General features: G+C 54.7%; 1 protein-coding gene across 2 annotated transcripts; it reads left to right on the top strand.

Annotated features, from left to right (window-relative positions):
* Window positions 1-393: 393 nt before the first annotated feature.
* prickle3 (prickle homolog 3) lies at window positions 394-19,476 on the top strand. Of its 2 annotated transcripts, none has more exons than XM_086159088.1 (11): window positions 394-647; window positions 6,012-6,091; window positions 14,629-14,803; window positions 15,025-15,138; window positions 15,366-15,503; window positions 15,568-15,771; window positions 16,632-16,818; window positions 16,884-17,231; window positions 17,770-18,054; window positions 18,150-18,500; window positions 18,579-19,476. In XM_086159088.1, the coding sequence occupies exons 1-11, from the start codon at window positions 606-608 to the stop codon at window positions 18,941-18,943; spliced, it is 2,289 nt and encodes a 762-aa protein (XP_086015214.1). In that variant the 5' UTR covers window positions 394-605; the 3' UTR covers window positions 18,944-19,476. The 2 variants fall into 2 exon arrangements, with proteins under 2 accessions (XP_086015214.1, XP_086015215.1); XM_086159089.1 differs by having other exon boundaries at window positions 394-929.
* The last annotated feature ends 813 nt before the right edge of the window (window positions 19,477-20,289 follow it).

The raw sequence follows: 20,289 nt of genomic DNA, 5'->3' as shown, positions 1-20,289 counted from the left end.
ATCCGCTTTGAACGGCCAATCGGGCATCGGGAACGGATCGATCGATCGATCGATTTACCGATTTCATCGCTCCCGGAACATTGCGGATGCGGGAAGGCTCGGAGGAGAACGGGACACCCGGGAGGAGATCAGCGCGGGGATCGAAGTCCAGGTGAGCGGCTGGTGACGTCATCCAGAGGTAACGTAACTTCAGCCAGAAGTAACGCCTGGCGCCAGGACTCCGAAACGTGCACGGTAACCGCGCACGTTTGGACTTCACCCCCCCGAGCGGGGTCGGACCTCCAGGAGAAGTTCGGGTGGACGTGAACGCGCACGATGCGTTCAGGCGCCGACACGCAAACCTTCAAAATAAAAGGTCCGAACCACTTCCGGTCTTTTACTTTGACACACCGACGGATCCGGACGCGGCGGGACGCACCGGGAGGCACCGGGAGGCAGCGGGACGCACCGGGAGGCCGCCGGCGGGGCCCGGGAACCGAACCGGACTCCTGTTTGGAGTCCAAAAACAGACCGGAAGTGGTCTCGGTCCAGGTGGGCGGAGGGGTTGGGGGGGCCGGAAGTCCGGAGGTCCGAGGGAACCGTCGGAGGACGCCCGGACCGGATCCATGTTCCCGCGCGGCTCCAGGAAGCGGCGCTCCCCGCGCCCGGTAAGCTGCCGCCGACCGAACCTCCGAGCCGCGGAGCGACGACGGCTTTTGACGGCTTGAGAGCGACTCGGACTTTTCGCGGCCGAAGAAACTTGGAACAAGTTACTGTTTTTTCCGTCCGCGGGAACCTGGGCTTTTGTTCGGAGCGCCCGGATCCGGACCCGGACCCGGACCCGGACGGGACCCAGAGCCGGACCGAGTGTACTTAGTATTTCTAGTGTTACTTTGGCGTGAAGGTACAAGTCCTGCTCCTCAGCTGCCGTTCACGCTTTCTGCCCCCAGGTGAGGCAGTGGGGGGGCGCTGCGTCACACACTGTTACCTGGGAAAGTGTGTGTGTGTGTGTGTGTGTGTGTGTGTGTGTGTGTGTGTGTGTGTATATGCGTCTGCGCGTGTGTGTGTGTGTGTGTGTAAGTGTAACCTGAAACATGTTGCTCTCTGCTTCTGTTACTTTTTCTTTTTTTTAATCATTGTTGTCTTTTAACGCGTCGGCATGGCAACGGGCATGGCAGGGTTGTGCGGGGAGGAGATCCTGCTGAGCCCAGACACCCCGCACCCTAGACCTGGACCTAGACCCGGACCTAGATCCGGACCTAGACCTTGACCCAGACCTAGATCTGGACCTAGACCCGGACCTAGATCCGGACCTAGACCTGGACCTAGACCCGGAGGCCTGTGATTCAGGCCGATGGGCACCCGACAGGAGATGGTTTTCGGGGCGGCAGAGTGTCAGGTGCCTTCTCACGTGGAGCCTCTGTGTTCTCTCTGGTCCTCGTGGGGTTCCTTCAGGTTCCTCCAGGTTCCTCCAGGTTCCTACAGGTTCCTCCACAGTCCAAACACAGCGGGAGGTTCACCGGGGACCCTACGTGGTCCAGACGTGTGGACGGCCGCAGGTCTCGTACCGGCGTATAGACGGCGAATGAATGAATGATTCCCAGAGTGGGGAATCCACGGCAAACCTCCGGTCCACCTTAAATCTGTGCAGGTGTGTATTCTCACACACCTGCTGCCACCAGGACGCCGGAGTATTCATGATGCCCATCAATATTTCAGCCGTCGGCCCATTACGCCGGCTGGGGAAAAGTGAGTTTGGGGATGGAGTTACACCCACGGCCGCGTGGTCGGACTCTTTATTGAAGCAACACCTTCCGGAAGCGTCGCACCGTCGGCTTAGAGGGCGGAGAGAGGAGACGTTGGAGAATAACGATTGCGTTTGGGGAAGTTCTTCCACGAGGACGGGCTCGGAGTAGGTCATATCTCAGGTCATATCTGCCGGGATTAAACGTAAACGAGATGTTTGTTAAGAAACAGCAGCAGCGTCCTGCTAATCCCAGGCCGGATTATCATCCCGGCGAGAAGGTGGAGTGTTTCCATCGGCCGACGCTCCTTCGCCTCTCCAAGGAGACGGGATGAAGCTCTGCCTTCAGTGTTGACCCTCAGCCGCTGGGCGACCTGCTCAACGCCTGGAACTGTTCTCTCTCATCCAGAAGCCTCCTCTGAAGAAGTGAGCTAGCTCTGACGCTAGAAGCTAGCTCTGACGCTAGAAGCTAGCTCTGACGCTAGAAGCTAGCTCTGACGCTAGAAGAGCTCTGACGCTAGAAGCTAGCTCTGACGCTAGAAGAGCTCTGACGCTAGAAGCTAGCTCTGACGCTAGAAGCTAGCTCTGACGCTAGAAGAGCTCTGACGCTAGAAGCTAGCTCTGACGCTAGAAGCTAGCTCTTACCATGGTACCCCCGGCCCGCTCGCTGGCAGCCCGGCGCAGATAAAGAGCGTGGAGGCGGCGCCGGCCCGAGGACTCTCTGTTTTGATAGCCGTTGCAGCGACGGCCGCGACCTCTGACCCCCTGTTAACGTGTGACCCTTTGAGAGTGGACCGTTTCGGCCCTCGGCCGTTCGCCATGATGACCTTCTGAGCTGATGTTCTGCGGTCGCTCGGTGGTAGCCGCGGCAGAAAGCCCGTTCGGCCGTCATCTCGGCCACACGGTTCTGCTCTACGGTACCTTTGTGTCAACACAGGAACTGATAGGAGGTGAAGGTGAAGGTGCACTTGAATGTCCTGTTTACCTTCCTCGCGGCGCCTCAGCTGACAGGCGCTCCCTCCCTCGGAGGCACAAAAGGCAAACCTCGTTGTCGGGCCGCGAGCCTGACGCATTATCTTTTGTGGGACGCTGAAAGGAAACCCGCAGGAGACCCGCTGGTCTCCACATGGACGACTCCGTTATTGTGACAAGGAATAGACGAGGAACCTCGCTTGGAAGTGACCAGAAGGTCCCGGTTCCTGGTTTCTTAGCATACAAAGAAAACTCCAGAGGGAGGAGGCGCTTAGATATTTCCGTTGACTACGTGACCTGATGGGGTCGAGGATCTTCTGATGCCGAGGAGACCTGATGCAAACATGGACCCGAACCACAAGGGAGGTTCTGGCCAGCATCTGTTGCCTCGATGGAACCTCCTAGATAGAACCATCTGTGGTTCCGAGGCCTGGTTGTAAAGTGGACTTGTTGGGAAGGGTCTTCTGAGAGGCTCATTCGTTGGTGTGTGACTGAGAGGGGGGTGGAGACGGTGCCCTGAGGTGCTCCTCCACCTCCTGGAGGCGTGTGGTGGATGGTCCACCATGTGTTTGCTTAGTGACGACACAAAGAAGTCAGACGCAGAAGTGAGACGGTGTGATCTCCAGGTGGCTGGAGATCTTCTGGAGCATCAAAGCTAATCAGAAGCTATTTGATGAGGTGACCGACCCGGAAGTGGGCGATCAGGCTCTCCTGCTCTTTGTTCTCAGCCACCTCCGGCCTGGAGGTGGGCGATGAGCCCGCCAGAAGGTCCCCGGCTCACTTCTGATCCTGAGAAGAGTTTACAAAACGTCTAATCCTATCAGATGACACGCTGGCATGCCTTCAAAGAGGTCCTTCCCGCCGGCTGCTGGGCGGCTCTGCTAGCGTGCGGCTCCGCTAGCGTGCGGCTCCGCTAGCGTGCGGCTCCGCTAGCGTGCGGCTCTGCTAGCGTGCGGCGCCGGCTGCGCTCCTGAACCCGACACCAAAAACATGTTTGGTGTTTGGGGTCCCACCTTCGGGTCTCCAAACGCCGGAGGACAAGTTCAGACGGCGGGCCCTCGACTCCAGACGTGTGTTTAAAGGGAACGCCGCGTAGATGTCACCTTGTCGAGATGAATGAAAACAAACCCCACTGGGTGGTGATTGGATCTTCATGTCCCACTGATGGACTCCACCTCTAAAGGGCTTCACACTCCGTGATCAAGAGTCGTCGATCTTAATTTAATTTAAAGGAACGCTTATAGATCTGGACCTTACACCCACCATCAGTACCCTCAGGTATCATCTGATCATCTGAGGAGCTTCTCGGTCCTCGTGGTGACAACCGGACTTGGTCTCCGCTTGAAGACCCCAACCTCACCTGCCTCCTCCGCTAGAACTGAAGAACATCTGACTGAAGCCCGGTTGTCTCCGTGGGATGAGACGAGGATCAGCCTCCGGTAGCGTGACCACCTCCAGGAGGGCCGCTATCTCCAAAGGTTCTCCTCCTGAGGCCGTCCCTTCTCGGCTTCTCGGCTTCTCGAAGCCTCCGGATCCGATCTCGCCGGGACCTGCAGAGCCGGTTCGGCCCGGCACGCCTCAGGCCTCCGGAGCAGACGTTGCATCGTTCCTCCCTTCTGGACAAACTTGTTCGTGTCCCAATTAAAAACCCCGTCGAATGTTTCAGCGGCGTGACGAGATACCAGGACGGAGCTCCTCAAAACAAACAACAAATGCTCTTTGGACCACGAGGAGCAAGCTAATGATGTGAAGGCCTCCGAGAACCTGAGGAGCCTGCAGACGCCAGCGGTGGCGCAGAGAGAAGATCGTGGTGGAGAATCCAGAATCATAAATACTTATTATCCCGCGGGTAAATCTGTGTGTGTGTGTGTGTGTGTGTGTGTGTGTGTGTGTGTGTGTGTGTGTGTGTGTGTGTGTGTGTGTGTGTGTGTGTGTGTGTGTGTGTGTGTGTGTGTGTGTGTGTGTGATCCATGCGTGGCTGAGCAGGTACACACAGGTACCTCCACGTTACACCGCTCTGCCCTCCCTCGCATCGGATCCACGGCGAGGAGCTGAGGGACGATGGCGGAGATGTTTGATCACAGCGGTGTGTGTGTGTGTGTGTGTGTGTGTGTGTGTGTGTGTGTGTGTGTGTGTTTGCAAACCTGTGCTTGTTGTGGTAGCTCCAGGAGACAGTGGGTGGTGGAGCTGCAGAAGGAAGAGGGAAAGGGTGCAGCTCTCATCCTGTGGCTGCTTCCTTCCTCTCATCTCCACACACACACACACACACACACACACACACACACACACACACACTTGCTGAGTGGAGAGTATGGTTACGAGGTGAGATGGGAGGTGTTGTGTTTTTAGGGGCGGAGCCTCTCAGCACACATTTTCAGAGTGATATTATCTAGCCGCCGTCTCGGCCGGGGGCGGAGCTTAGTGCCGCCGCCGGGGGCGGGGCTTAGTGCCGCCGCCGCCGCCGCCGTTCCTCTGCTGCGCTTGTCTGGCATCCGAGAAGGAAGTTTGTGGAATGAGATCGGGGAAGTCCTGCTCCTGCAGCTGCTGTGTTGGAGACGTGATCTTCCATCCTGTGAAGATGCTCTTGACATGCAGCCAAACCCCACATTCTTCAATCTCCTGCCAGATTTCACTTCAAGTGGCTCTTATTCATCCAGCAAGTATTTGTGGCTCCTCCCAGGAGACCAGGAGACCAGGAGACCAGGAGACCAGGAGACCAGGAGGCCACGAGGCGTCTGCGTGGGGGAATAAAGACTTTGTCAACTTTTATTTCCACTTGAACTAGAAGTGGCCTTCAGGTCTGAGGTGCTCCTTCACCACCTCCCTGATCTTCAGCTTGCTCCACTCATTCTCCACGGCGTTGGGGTCTCCAAAACCTTCATGGTTTCCCCCTTTTCCTTCAGGCTGAGGAAGGCTTCTTCTCCTCTGGAAGACTTCTTCTTCTTCACAGTGTTCCAGGATGAGTTATCTTGGTTGTGACTGTATCTAAATATCAAAGCTGTTTGTTTGTTTGTTTACTCGGAGCTCCAGATGTTCACGATCATCCTCTTTGCTCTCATGGTTTCCATCTCTACCAGCTCCAGTTGGCTTATCGTGCCATGTTAATGATGGATTTTGATGTGTGTGTGTGTGTGTGTGTGTGTACATATTGGAGGCCATGTGTGACGCGGTAATCCGTGCACGTCGTGGCTGCAGCCTTCTGCTGGAGTGTCACCAGGAGAAGGTCGGTCTCCTGGCGTGATGCTGCTGCCGCTTGGTTTCCTGCGGCGTCCCGAAGGAAGCCTGTAGAGCTGAAGCTGGTGTTTGTGGTCTTCAGGAGGAAGAGGAGCTGGACGGAGGGCAGCCCTGCCTGCGCTGTGGAGATCGCTGCCCCGGCTTCCGTCTCCATGGCTGGAGGTAAGACCTTCCACCGCCGCGACACGGTGTAGATGTTTCCTCAGGGGTTCCTCTGCGTGGCCAGGAGGGCGGCTCACATCCAGCTTCAGCTTCCGGCTGATTTTCTCACACACATATTTTTTTGTAGCTGCGCTGAACTTGACCTTGCAAGGCATCTGTTCGCTTCCTTGGGGTCAGTGATGTTCTAGTCTTGTAACCATAGCAACAGTGTTTTGAATATTGAACCGCTGCTTTGAAATGAGGCGCCTCAGCAGTACAGAGTGTGTGTGTGTGTGTGTGTGTGTGTGTGATCAAAAGGTGTTGGTGGATAAGATGGGGATGAGCATGGCGTCGGCCACCTGATTGGCGTCCGGGGCAGCCACGCTAACATCTGGTCTTCCAGTTTTCCTTTTCACAAACTTATAAAGGCTAAAAAGTGATTTCTGGGAGTTTGAAGAAGGTGAAACCTCAGCCCCTTCTCGTGGACCAGGAGAAGTTCTTCTTCACCATGTCATCCTCCACATGCTGTTCCCAAGAAAGGAAACGTGGAGCGGCGTTTTTGGACGTTTGACAAAGACTACCACGTTAACACGACCGCACGAATCCCGTGGTTCAGTTCTGTTTCATCTGTTGGAGTTTTCCAGCAGTTGCAGTGACAGAAGCCGGAGCCTCAGTGGCGCCAAGTTGTAGTCTTTCTTTCTGAAGCAGAGAAAGAAACGACAAAGACGCTCTCTGGGTTTGATCTTCTCGATTGGCAGATCAACTCTTCCGTTCGCGTAACAAGCGACCGTAGCCTGGACCCGCCCAAACCTTGGCAGTTATCTTGGGAAACTCCCCGCGGCTCATCAGAAGCGAGGACGCCTCTGGGATGAGGGCTGAAACATCCTCAAGTCATCGAGGAGGAGGTCGAGGCATTTTCTTTGGAAACGAACGTTCCCGGTTGGATTCTCGGCTCCTCCGAGTGTTGTTGAGCAAGACTCTGAAGCCCTGGCTGCTCCCCTCACGCTTCATCCATGATGGCTTCACTGCAGACAGCCAGGGATTGATAAAGGGTAAATCATCAAATTCAAGTCTGGTTGCAACAACAAGAAGATCTGGAGTAGAATTTACTGAGAAGCTCCACAGACACACGGGTTTACGTCCCGTCACATCTAGTGAAGCCAACTCTGGCCTAGAAGGCGTCCTCTGTAGGACGCTGTCCGCTTTCAAAATACCTCCTGGCGCGGTCAGGATGATCTCCTTGGCGCATGAGGAGGTACACATTTTAAGAATAAAGGGGATGTGCAGAATTGCGGCAACTACAGAGGGATAAAGTTGATGAGCCATACAATGAAGTTACGGGAAAGAGTGGTGGAAACTAGACTGAGAGCAGAAGTCAGCATTTGTGAACAGCAGTATGGCTTCATGCCTAGAAAGAGTACTACAGATGCAGTATTTGTGTTGAGAATGCTAATAGAAAAGTACAGAGAAGGCCAGAGGGAGCGCATTGTGTTTTTGTAGACCTAGAAAAAGCATATGACAGGGTGCCAAGAGAGGAGCTCTGGTATTGTATGAGGAAGTCTGGAGTGGCAGAGAAGTATGATAGACTGGTGCAGGACATGTATGCTCGCTGTGAGACACTGGTACGGTGTGCTGTAGGGGTAACAGAGAAGTTCAAGGTGGAGGTGGGACTGCATCCGGTACATGTAGTACATGTATGTCTGGCATCTTAGTAGCAGGAAGAGCCCTCTGACTTGGTCATTTCCAAAGAGCTGAAGAAGTTTGGGCTGCAGTTCAGGACGTCAGCCGGGCCGCCGAAAACCAGCTTCGCCCGGTCGGGTGCGCGGACGTCCGAGGAAGGCAGATACGCATTAATGGCCGGAGATCCGCAGTCTCATCGGCGCGTTAATCTCCCAGGGCGGCGGTCATCTTCTGTAGGAAAACAGAAGGCCTGCGCCGCGGGCAGATTACCAGGCGTCGGCCCGCAACATGTGGCGAGTGTGAGTTAAACCCTGAAATCAGGCTAAACGGACTGAAAAAGCCCTTCTGATGCGCCGAGGAGATCATCTTGACCCGCCGTGGTAAAAATAGTGCCGGAGCGGATGGACGTCGGTGAGCCGCCGCGCACGACTGACCGCGCCAGGAGGTGTTTTGAAGGTGGACAGCGTCCTACAGAGGACGCCTTCTAGGCCAGAGTTGGCTTCACTAGATATGACGGGACGGGTCACATCTAGTGACCGTCTTGGTCGGCCACCAGCGGAAGGACCGGGTCAGCCAACCGAGCAACATCTCCAGGGCAACTCTGTGGCTGAAGGTCACCTGACCATCCACCGCTGCGCTGAGAACATGGAGTCCTCAGACACCTTTGGGTTCTTGGCGCTAAAGGATGAAGAAAACCAAACTAAATCTAGTCGCTGATGGTCGGGCAGGAGGTACGGTGAAGCGGAGGTTGGCTCCTCCACTTCATAGTTAGAAGGTTGTCTTCCCACCAGGGACTTCCTGTGTGGAGTCTCCATGTTCTCCCTGTGTCTGCTGGGGTTCCTCAGGGTTCTCCAGGTTCCTCCCACCGTCCAAATACATGATGGAGGTTCAGTGGAGACCCTACATTGTCCAGACGTGTGACTGAGAGGGTGAATATGGAGGTCTCCATATGTGGACCTCTGATTGGTCCAGGATGGAGAAGATGTGGAGGAACATGATGTGCAGGCAGGTTGCAAGTGGTGGTGGAGGAAAGCTGGAGAAGACCAGCCAACCTCTGGTAGCTGAGGTGCTCCACACTGCTTCTCGTGTTTAATAGGGCTGTGTGTGTGTGTGTGTGTGTGTATGGAGGGGGGGGCTCTGACACACACACACACACACACACACACACACACACACACACACACACACACACACACACACACACACACACACACACACACTCCAGTCCTTCAGTGTGTCTGCAGCTGGTTGGGCCTCTTGTTCCGTCTAATCCTGTCAGTCACACTAATCAGATTAGACCTTACTGCTGTGATAGTGACCCCTGACACACACACACACACACACACACACACACACACACACACACACACACACACACCGGTCCTTCCTCCTTTCTGCTCGGCGATCCATCGCTGAGATCCTGCAGGCTTCCTGGACGCCTCCATGAAGGCAGAGGAGAAGCTGAAGTTCCTGCGTCGGCCGTCCCGGCAGAAGAATGTGGCAGCCAGAGTGTAACTGTATCTCCTCCTGCTCGGGTTCAGTAATCCAGAACATGTGTGTGGAGCTCCACCTCCAGCGAGGCTTCTCAGGCAGCCTGGGCTCGTGGAGGTCTTCTGGTGGAGTGAGAGCATGAGCAGAGGAGAAAAGGCCTTCTGAGATCCTCTCCCAGAAGACCGCGGACATGAGGGCGACTAAACGCTTGAGATGTTTGGGCGTCCATCTCCAGGAGCCCGGCTTGGAGTCATGCCTTCTCCAGCTGAGAAGATGGTGCTCTGCTGCTCCCGCCGGCCAGGAGGGAGAAGGTCCATCTTCATCCTGGTATTTGTGGTCCAGAGGGGGCAGATGGTGCCAGTCAGTGACCTCTGACCCCCCGGGTCCCTTGGCGGCGCCCCAGAAGGTCTCCCAGCAGCAGCTCATCCGTCTGGGAGTCTTTGGACCATCTGTCTCACATGTTAGATGTTTTGGAGAGAAGGTCAGAGAAGCCAGACTGAGATGTTCGGGTCATGGACAGAGGAGGGATAGAGAATATATTGCTAGACGGATGCTGGAATTGGACCAAGAAGAAGGTTGATGGACGTCCTGAGAGAGGATATGAAGGTAGTCGGTGTGAGAGGAGGATCCTGAGGACAGGGTGAGATGGAGAAGGTGGATTCACTGTGGAGACCCCGAAGGGAAAAGACCAAAGGAGAAGAAGAAGAAGTTTCTCCCAGCAGATCTTACGAGGACTCACAGCTGCTCCAGAGTCCAACATCTGTTTGTCCGTGGTCCAGAACCTCTTTGTGTAGAACCCCGAGCAGATGGCACCATCAAGCCATAAGAGGTCTTCACACCTTCTGCGGCTTCTCAGCAGCCTTGAAGTCCAACGGCACTCTCATGAGGACGGGCTGGACAGGAGAAGGATCCGGAGAAGGTGCTCGATGTACACCAACACACACCTTCGTCCCATCTGCTGATGGTTCAGTCCATGTTCTACAAGCAAACATCGACATGGGCTACTTTCACAGTAGCGGAGCTTGCAGTCACAGCAGAAGGTCCTTCTCCCACTGAGATCCATCTCCAGGCTCTGACTGGAGTCAGAGGAGATGGAACGAAGACGTGAGATGTTTTGTCAAGATCACATGACGACAAACACGCGAGGCATCACTGGATGGATGGAGATCTGCAGCAGATGCTTCTGAGTCAGAGCAACCAGAGCCAGCAGGTGACCTTCTGCTGAGGACCAGAAGAAGAAGAAGAAGAAGAAGAAGGTGGATTTCAGTAGCTCTGATGAGATCTCCTTGGTAGGTGGAGTGAACCAGCAACCTTCATGGAAAAGTAGAAGAAAGTCACTGTGTGTGGTGTGTGTGTGTGTGTGTGTGTGTGTGTGTGTGTGTGTGTGTGTGTGTGTGTGTGTGTGTGTGTGTGTGTGTGTGTGTGTGTGTGTGTGTGTGTGTGTGTGTGACGTCTTTTGTTTGAGCGCACTATCAGAGGAGGGTGGAGACGTTGAAAAGGGCTGTGCAGACAGAGAAGGTACCACATAGGAAGGAGGTCCTGCTGCAGGAGGAGGTCCTGCTGCAGGAGGAGGTCCTGCTGCTGGAGGAGGTCCTGCTGCAGGAGGAGGTCCTGCTGCAGGAGGAGGGAGGGAACCTGGCTGACCTTGACGGGGTGTCATGACAGATTCAGGTGAAGAAGGAAGTCACATTTAGCAGAGAGGGTCAGGGCGGACCTTCTTCTGAGACCTGGTTCCTCTGTGGGCCTCGCCCTGGAAAACACCTGACGGCCCAACAACGTCCGACGTTCCTGGAATTTAATCTTTGGCCGAAGGTCAGAAACCGCCGTGCAGTTTGTATCTGAGGTCGTCCGGGTTTTAGGAAGTGAAAGCGCAGGTTCAGCGCCGGGCGTCTGAACCTTCTGCTGAAGTGAAGCTCCTCTGAGGAGCTCCTGCCACATGTGGAGCCACCATGTCTGCATCACCATCACGGCTGTCCAGCCAGACTCCATCTTCCTCCTCCTCACACACACAAGGAGGAGAAGATCTGTGCACGGCAGGACCACCGCGCCCAGGAACACATCAATCCTCACACACACCGACACACACACTGACACACCTCACACACACTAACACACACCATACATGCTGGGATACATATCCCTGCAATAGATAGAATGTATACTGTATATGTATGTGTGTGTGTGTGTGTGTGTGTGTGTGTGTGTGTGTGTGTGTGTGCACGCACTGGACATAGTGTATGTGTACACATATACATGTACATGTTACATGTTTTCTACATCCACATGTATATATTACTACTGAACGTACTGTGTATATACACATGTGTGTGTATATCTATCTATATATATATATAGATAGATATACACTCAACATATTGTGTGTGTATATATACAAATGTGTATGGATGTGTGTGTGTGTGTGTGTGTGTATATATATATATACACATTGTGAATATATCTACGCATGTCTATACTGCATATATACATGTATGTGTGTATATATACACACACACTCGCTGTCCATACTACATATATACACTGTGCGTATGTGTACACATGCACATACTGCATTTCTACACTGAGTATATGTACACATTTTAAGAATAAAGGGGATGTGCAGAATTGTGGCAACTATAGAGGGATAAAGTTGACATACAATGAAGTTATGGGAAAGAGTAGTGGAAACTAGACGGAGAGCAGAAGTCAGCATTTATGAACAGCAGTATGGCTTCATGCCTAGGAAGAGTACTACAGATGCAGTGTTTGGGTTTAGAATGCTAATAGAAAAGTACAGAGAAGGCCAGAGGGAGCTGGTTTGTGTTTTTGTAGACCTGGAAAAAGCATATGACAGGGTGCCAAGAGAGGAGCTCTGGTATTGTATGAGGAAGTCTGGAGTGGCAGAGAAGTATGTTAGACTGGTGCAGGACATGTATGCTAGCTGTGAGACACTGGTACGGTGTGCTGTAGGGGTAACAGAGAAGTTCAAGGTGGAGGTGGGACTGCATCAGGGATCAGCTCTGAGCCCCTTCTTGTTCGCAATGGTGATGGATAGGCTGACAGATGAGGTTAGACAGGAATCTCCATGGACCATGATGTTTGAGGATGACATCGTGATCTGTAGTGAGAGCAGACAACAGGTAGAGGAAAACCTAGAGAGGGGTAGGTATGCTCTGGAAAGGAGAGGAATGAAAGTTAGTCGCAACAAGACAGAATATATGTGTGTGAATGAGAGGAACTCGGGTGAACGGTGAGGCTACAGGGAGTGGAGATCAAGAAGCTGGAGGATTTAAGATACTTGGGGTCAACAGTCCAGAGAAATGGACAGTGTGGAAAAGAGGTGAAGAGACGGGTTCAACCAGGCTGGAATGGGTGGAGAAAAGTGTCAGGGGTACGAAGAGATAGAAGACTTTCAGCCAGAATGAAAGGAAAGCTGGAGGAGACAGTGGTGAGACCAGAGATGATGTTTGGACTAGAAACTGTTCCAATGACCAAAAGACAGCTGGCAGAACTAGAAGTTGCAGAGATGAAGATGTTGAGGTTCTCTTTGGGAGTGACCAGGATGGAGAGGATCAGGAATGAGTCTATCAGAGGAACAGCACATGTGAGATGTTTTGGAGAGAAGGTCAGAGAAGCCAGACTGAGATGGTTGGGTCATGGACAGAGGAGGGATAGAGAATATATTGGTAGACGGATGCTGGAGTTGGAGCTGCCAGGCAAGAGGTCTGGAGGAAGACCAAAGAGAAGATTTATGGATGTAGTGAGAGAAGATATGAAGGTCGAGCAGGTGCTCCCCCCCCCCCCGCCCCCGCCTGGCGTCGAGGGGCAGCTGGGCACCAGAGGCTCTGGTCAAACTCAGGTCAGTTTGGGATTTAGAGGAGAAGTGCCACCGTTAATCTGGCCGCTCAACAAAATTGAAATGGTTGAAAATCCCTGCGGCCGAGCTAATTACACCTCCAGCCAAAGGTGGGGTTCAGCTCCAGGAGCATGGAGGTGGGGTTCCAGCCTCACACAGCTCTGGTCCAAGCTGAGCTGGCTGACCATGAAGAGCCTCAGGAGCCGGCAGGGTGGGGGGGAAATTAACAACGTTATCAACATTATCACTATCAATAATAATATCATTATTATCATTGTTATTGGTTATCTATACTATTATCATCATTATCAGTATCATTATTATTATAGTCATCATAGTATTATAGTTGTCATTTGCATTATTATTATTATTATTATTATTATTACCATTAGCGTTATTATCAGTATCATTATTATTATAGTCATCATAGTATTATTACATTACATTACATTACATTACATTGCATTTGGCAGATGCTTTTATCCAAAGCGACTTACAATAGAGGACATAGGGACTGCAAATACACGTACATATTATACATATTATATTTTTCATTTGCATTGTTATGCATTATTATTATTATTTGCTTTATTATTTGCATTATAATGGCATTATTATTATTGCCATCGGCATTATTATCAGTGTCATTATTATTATAGTCCTACTATAATAATAATAATAATAATAATAATAATGATGTATTATCTTTATCAGTCTTTTATAATTGTTATTATTTCTCTTAGCATCATTATCAGTAATATGATATTATAAGTAGTGTTGTCATGATCATCTCCATTATCAGTATTATTATAATGATATTTTTATTTAGTTTAGTTAGTTTGTGTGTTTGTTGTGTTTGTTTGCCGCCTGCTCCACGCGCTCAAAGCCGTCCAGCGCCGGCGTTTCTGCTCCTGCTAACAAACGACTTCAGCTCCACCTGTGGCCCCCAGCAGTGTGTGTGCGTGTGTGTGTGTGAGTGTGTGTGTGTGTGTCTGTGTGTGTGTGTGTGTGTGTGAGAGAGTGATGGATGGGCCAATACGTTGAACAAGTGTGTTTGCTCTTGCTCTCTGCTTGCATGGGGGGTTTCTGTGTGTGTGTGTGTGTGTGTGTGTGTGTGTGTGTGTGTGTGTGTGTGTGAGTGAATAAAGCAGCTTTGTGCCTTTGTGAACTTGAGCCACAAGTACCAGCTGGCAGGCCGTTATGCAACGTCCGCAGGGATCTACTGGTGTGACGCTGCCTCTCCAGGTCCGACACGCCGTCACGCTGAAACACACACACACACTTCCACCTGGAAGTGAAGCCCCGCCCCCTCGCCAGATGCGGGGGGGGCTGGGACGACGGGGCGGGGGCAGATTATTTCCTCCCGTCTTAGCAGATTGCGGCGGGCTCGGGGCCGTGACCTCATTTCCTGCCTGTGAGCGTGACGACCGCCGCCCGCCGTTTTTGGAACAATCCAAACACGCCATCTATATGTTTCTGTGGACACTTATATCCATATATGTATGAAGCGTTGAGGTCGTCTCCGTCCCTGCAGGAAGATCTGCGTGCACTGCAAGTGTGTGCGAGAGGAGCACGCCGTGCGCGGCCAGCTGGAGAAGATGATGACCAAGCTGGTGTCGGACTTCCAGCGGCACTCCATCTCTGACGATGACTCGGGCTGCGCCTCGGAGGAGTACGCCTGGGTGCCACCGGGACTCAAGCCCGAGCAGGTGGGACACACACACACACACACACACACACACACACACACACACACACACACAGAAACCCCCCATGCAAGCAGAGAGCAAGAGCAAACACACTTGTTCAACGTATTGGCCCATCCATCACACACACACACACACGGGGTCTGATGCTGTCCAGAGTGTGTGATTGACAGCAGCCGGTGAACAGATCCTTGTCTCCATGACGACGCCCCCCCCCCCTCCAGGTGTACCAGTACTTCAGCTGCCTGCCGGAGGAGCAGGTCCCGTACGTCAACAGCCCCGGGGAGAAACACCGCATCAGACAGCTGCTGCACCAGCTACCTGCACACGACAGCGAGGTGACACACACACACACACACACACACACACACACACACACACACACACACAAACAAAGAGCGAGCCACAAACACATGCAAAAGACAACTTACACACAATGGAGGCAAAGCTCACCAGATCATTGACCCTCCTCCTCCTTGTGTGTGTGTGTGGTGTGTGGTGTGTGGTGTGTGGTGTGTGTGTGTGTGTGTGTGTGTGTGTGTGTGTGTGTGTGTGTGTGTGTCAGCCTCAGTACTGTAGCTCCCTGGACGAGGAGGAGAAGAAGGAGCTGCGTGAGTTCAGCCAGCAGAGGAAGCGTGAGAACCTCGGTCGCGGTTCGGTCCGTCTCTTCCCGGTCACCATGACGGGCGGCGTCTGCCAGCAGGTGCGTCTTCAGCAGGTCCTCCAGGAGAAACCTGGACCTTCCTGACGGCCGCTCTCTCCTCCAGTGCGGCGGTCAGATCTGCGGCGGTGACCTGGCGGTGTTCGCCGGCCGTGCGGGCCGCGGCAGCTGCTGGCACCCGCAGTGCTTCCAGTGCGCCTCCTGCGGCGAGCTGCTGGTGGACCTCATCTACTTCTACCAGGACGGCCAGATCTACTGCGGGCGGCACCACGCCGAGAGGCTGAAGCCTCGCTGCCAGGCCTGCGACGAGGTGACCTTCTCACGGAGCGTCCTCCGCTCCTTCTCCCGTTCGTCTCCTCACTCTGTCCGCGGGATCGAGCTTCACTCCATCTCGGGCCGGGAGCTCCTCCACGAGGGCTTCCGTGGTCTTTGCTGTAGATGGACTTCTTCTGCGCTTGATACCACTGCACCCAGGGAAACAGGCGGTCTTATCACGAGGGTCTGGATCTACCGTTGATCCTGACCTTCGCCGGAGGTCGGAGAGCCAAAGATCACGGATACAGGAGCCTAAGAGGAGTTTGTCCCTCGGGGCGTCTGGGTGAGGAGCACCTTCATCCAGGAAGAGCTCGGAGTAGAGCCGTGGGAGGAGCTCCATGAGGTCAGGAGGTCCCACCACAACGAGAAGATCCAGGACACACTCTGGGCCGGACTGGGAACGCTCAGGGTGGATGGACGGTCTGAATAATAACCTTTATTAGCGGGCGTGTCGAAGCATACCGGGAACAGCTGGACCTCCTACAGACATGGAGGTCAACAAGAACATCACAAACCAATGAATCCAGAGCTCAGGTGCAGAGTGTCAGTGGTGTCCAGGCAGACAAGTATCTCCTTTCACACACACACACACACACACACACACACACACACACACACACACACACACACACACACACACACACACACTGCTGTGAAGGTCATCCATCAGCCCAGGTCCTCTCCTCTCCCTCTGTCTTCTGCTTCCTCAGTGTCTTAAAAGATTATCCATCATGTTTGACCAATGGCGGCGCGGCGCCCGACCCACATGGGGAGGAGGGAGGAAGGGGGGGTGTTAAGCCCAAATCCTCAGCATCGCCTTGACGCTTCTTCTGTCGGTGTCCCTGCTGGTCTCAGATCATCCTGGCGGAGGAGTGCACGGAGGCGGAGGGCCGGTACTGGCACATGAAGCACTTCTGCTGCTTCGAGTGCGAGGCGGCGCTGGGCGGCCGCCGCTACATCATGAGGGAGAGCCGTCCTTTCTGCTGCCGCTGCTACCAGGCCCTGTACGCCGAGCACTGCGACGCCTGCGGAGAACACATAGGTACCGCCGAGACGTGCGCGCCGAAGCGCCGCCGTTTTCCGTCTTCTCACCCGCGTGTCCCGCAGGCGTGGATCAGGGCCAGATGACCTACGAGGGTCGGCGCTGGCACGCCGCCGAGTCGTGCTTCTGCTGCGCCCGCTGCCGGCTGCCCCTGCTGGGGCGCCCCTTCCTGCCCCGCGCCGGCCTCATCTTCTGCTCCCGCTCCTGCTCGCTGGGCGAAGATCCCGACAACTACGACTCCTGCGACTCCGCCACGCAGGGCCGGGCGCCGCCGCCGCTGCACCGCTGCGGGACGCCAGAGAAGTTCCAGCACCTTCGCTGCACTTCCCCGCTGCAGCCACCAGAGGGCCTCCTCCCAGACGGGGCGCCGGCGAAGGACGGCGACGGGGCGGCGGCGGCGGCGGGAAGCAGAGGTGAGCAGACGCCGCCTCAAACCACACCTGCATCTCCTACGGGCGGAGACACCAGGTGGTTCTCTGCTCGGTGGAAACGGAAGACCTGCTTTTCAGGACGGCGTCTGGAATCAACCTGAAAGTTCTTCTCCTTCTTCTCCTTTTCCTCCGTCCTGTCGCCGCAGCCAATCGTCTGCCTCCATCGCCCGGGCGGCCAATCACCTGCCTGCATCCAGCCTGTCCTCTTCCCCTCCGCCCATAAAGCTCCTCGCTGGTCTTCCTCTAGACTTCCCTCCAACCCCAGCATCCTTCTGCCGGGATCTTCTCCGTCCCTCCTCTGTCCGAGCCGTCTCAGTTTAACATCTACCACGTGCCGTCCCTCTGACGGACTCCTTCCCGATCTTCTCCATCATCTCCACATCTCCATCTCTGCCGCCTCCAGCTGTGGCTCCTGTCTCCTCCTCAGCGTATCCAAACCAGACACCACAACTGCTCTCCACCTCCACACCCGGAAGATCTCCTCCGATATTTTTCTTTTACGTCGCTCTTCTTCTCGTAGGATCCCTCTGCACCGCCCCGGTTCGAAACGGCCTCCCGTCCGCCCGTGGCCGTCCTCTCCAGCGCGGGACCTACTCGCCTCTTCCGCACATCCATCTGGGGAACGGCCTCGGACCCTCCTGGCCGAGCGACCTCCCGCGCGACAGCCTCCTGCCGGCCGACCGCGCCGTCAAAGCTCCGGCCGGCGGTCCTCAGGCCCGCCGAAGCCCGGGTCCGACCTCCAGAGGAACATCTACGGCCAAAGACCGGCGGCACTGGGTGGAGAGGACCAACCAGGTCATGCAAGGTGGAGTCCGAGCTTCCGGGAGACGTCTCCATCTGACCAGAATGAAGGTAGAAGGCGGTTCGAGTCCTTTGATTCACCTTTTCTCCGCTCTCCAGTGTTTCCTCTCCAGAAAGCCCCGCCCTCCCCCGAAGCCCCGCCCCTCACGCCAAACAGCCTCCCGCCTCCGCTGCCCGTCAAGTCCCGCGACCTGATGGTCCAGGATTCTCCTCCGCCGAGCCGCCCCGGACCCGACGACAGACCCTCCAGCCCTCCGGCTCGCAGCGGCACCGCCAGGGTCAGCTTCAGAGAGCCCATCAGCAGCAGCTACTCCGTGGACGAGGAGGACGAGGAGGACGAGGAGGACGAGGAGGAGCCGCGGGTCGGCCCGGAGAACCTGGAGGACGGCGGCGAAGCGGAAAGAAGGACGAACCTTCAGAGAGACACCAAACCACAGCTGGATCTCCTGGGTGAGAAGAGCTTCTCCCAGACCTCCGTTCTCCTCCGGATGGCGAACTAACCGCGGGGGGGGTTTGTGTGGTCTTCAGACGGAGCTTCGTCCTTCCAGCGCAGCCGGCGGCGAGGGCGGACCCGAAGCCGGCCCCCGTCGGACCCTGCTGGGGGGGCGCCCCGAGACCCCCGCTCCTCGCCGAGCCTCCGGCCGGGGCTCCGCTCGCACGACGAGTCCTGCTCCACCTGCTCCTCCTCCTCGGACTCGGAGGAGGAGGGCTTCTTCCTGGGGCAGCCCATCCCTCTGCCCCCGCAGCTCCGGGAAGCCCGGCCCCAGCAGGACCGGGACTCGGACCCCGAAGACCAGCCGCGGAGGGACCGGGGCCTCAGGGGCAGCCTGAGGAGGAGGAGGGCCCACAGTCTGGGCGCCAAGGACAAGGACAAAAACTGCTCCGTCTCCTGATCCACCCACACCACGTCCAGAGTCCACGTCTCACCTGGAAGGCGTGAACGTCACCTCCCACTTCCAGAAGGTCAAGGTCCAACATGGAGCTGTGAGCAAGTGAACAAGAAGATTCAGCGACGGCCTGAAGGCCAATCACACACCCATCTAAAGAAACCCGGAAGATTCTTTGAGCGGAAATGGGAGTGCAGTCAGAACTCTGACACACACACACACACACACACACACACACACACACACACACACACACACACACACACACACGGCGCTCAGGATTCCAGTGTTCGGCTCAGCATTCTGTGATAAAAGAAGGGAGGAATTTATAAGGTCAGAAATTGTCAATGGCTTGTTCTTGATGTTCAGAGCAGCCTCCTCCGTGCTGCTCAGTGTCTCACACACACTCTGCGCTGAGGTCAAGTCCATGAGATGCTCCTCTGCAGCTCTCTGGCTGCAGGTGCTGCTGTGTTTCGTTGTCGGGGCAGAGGGTTGCAAAGACTCGTCTTTACGGCGGCAATAAATGTGTCCGTGGTGAATGCGCGCTTTTATTTCCACACTTAGCACACACTCCGAGCGCAGCCGGGTCGAACGGCACGCACCTCACCGGCCGAGAGGAGGTGGAGGACGTCCGGCTGCCGCCTCTGGAAGAAAAGCCCCAGAAACAGAAGGCCTGGAAATACAACTCCTGATGATTCTGCTGCTTTTTCAGTTCCAGCAGTTAAATAGAAATGTAATGACCACTGGAAAATAGTATTCTGCAGTCTGGATGCCATGTCTGATATTTGGTTGGAAAAAAGGTATGTATGCATGCGCACACACACACACACACACAAAACATTGTGAACAATATGATTATATAAACAGTGCAGAGGTCAGCACCTCCTCACAGCCAGAAGGTCCCTGCTTGGATTCCCACAGGGTTCCTTCCTGTGTGGAGCCTCCATGTTCTCCCCATGTCTGGGTGGGGTTCCTCAGGGTTCTCCGGGTTCCTCCCACTATCCAAATACATGCAGGAGCTTCACTGTGGACTGTAATGTTCCACCTGAGTGAGTGAGAGGGTGAATGGTTGTATCTCCATATGTGGCCCTCTGGTGGTTCCAGGGTGACCTCAGCAGCAGGACAAACGGAGTAGATAATGAATGAATGAATGATTATGATCAAAGACAGAGAAATAGAGATTGAACAGTGACGCGTTCAATCAACCAAAAAAAAGCACAATCAAGACCTTTATTCACCAACTCAGTGCTTTATTTTGAAAAGCCATTCATGTCCATCTGGGAGGAGACGGCAGGGAAGACCCGGGACACGCTGGAGAGACTACATCTCTGAGGAGGTCCGGGAACACCTGG

Source organism: Fistularia commersonii, chromosome 14 (genome assembly GCF_037954325.1).
Source record: "Fistularia commersonii isolate RoL2024-O1a breed Wild chromosome 14, RoL_Fcom_v1.0, whole genome shotgun sequence".
Lineage (NCBI taxonomy): Eukaryota > Metazoa > Chordata > Actinopteri > Syngnathiformes > Fistulariidae > Fistularia > Fistularia commersonii.
Note: the sequence above shows the minus strand (reverse complement) of the source record. Positions and strands in the feature narration are given on the sequence as shown.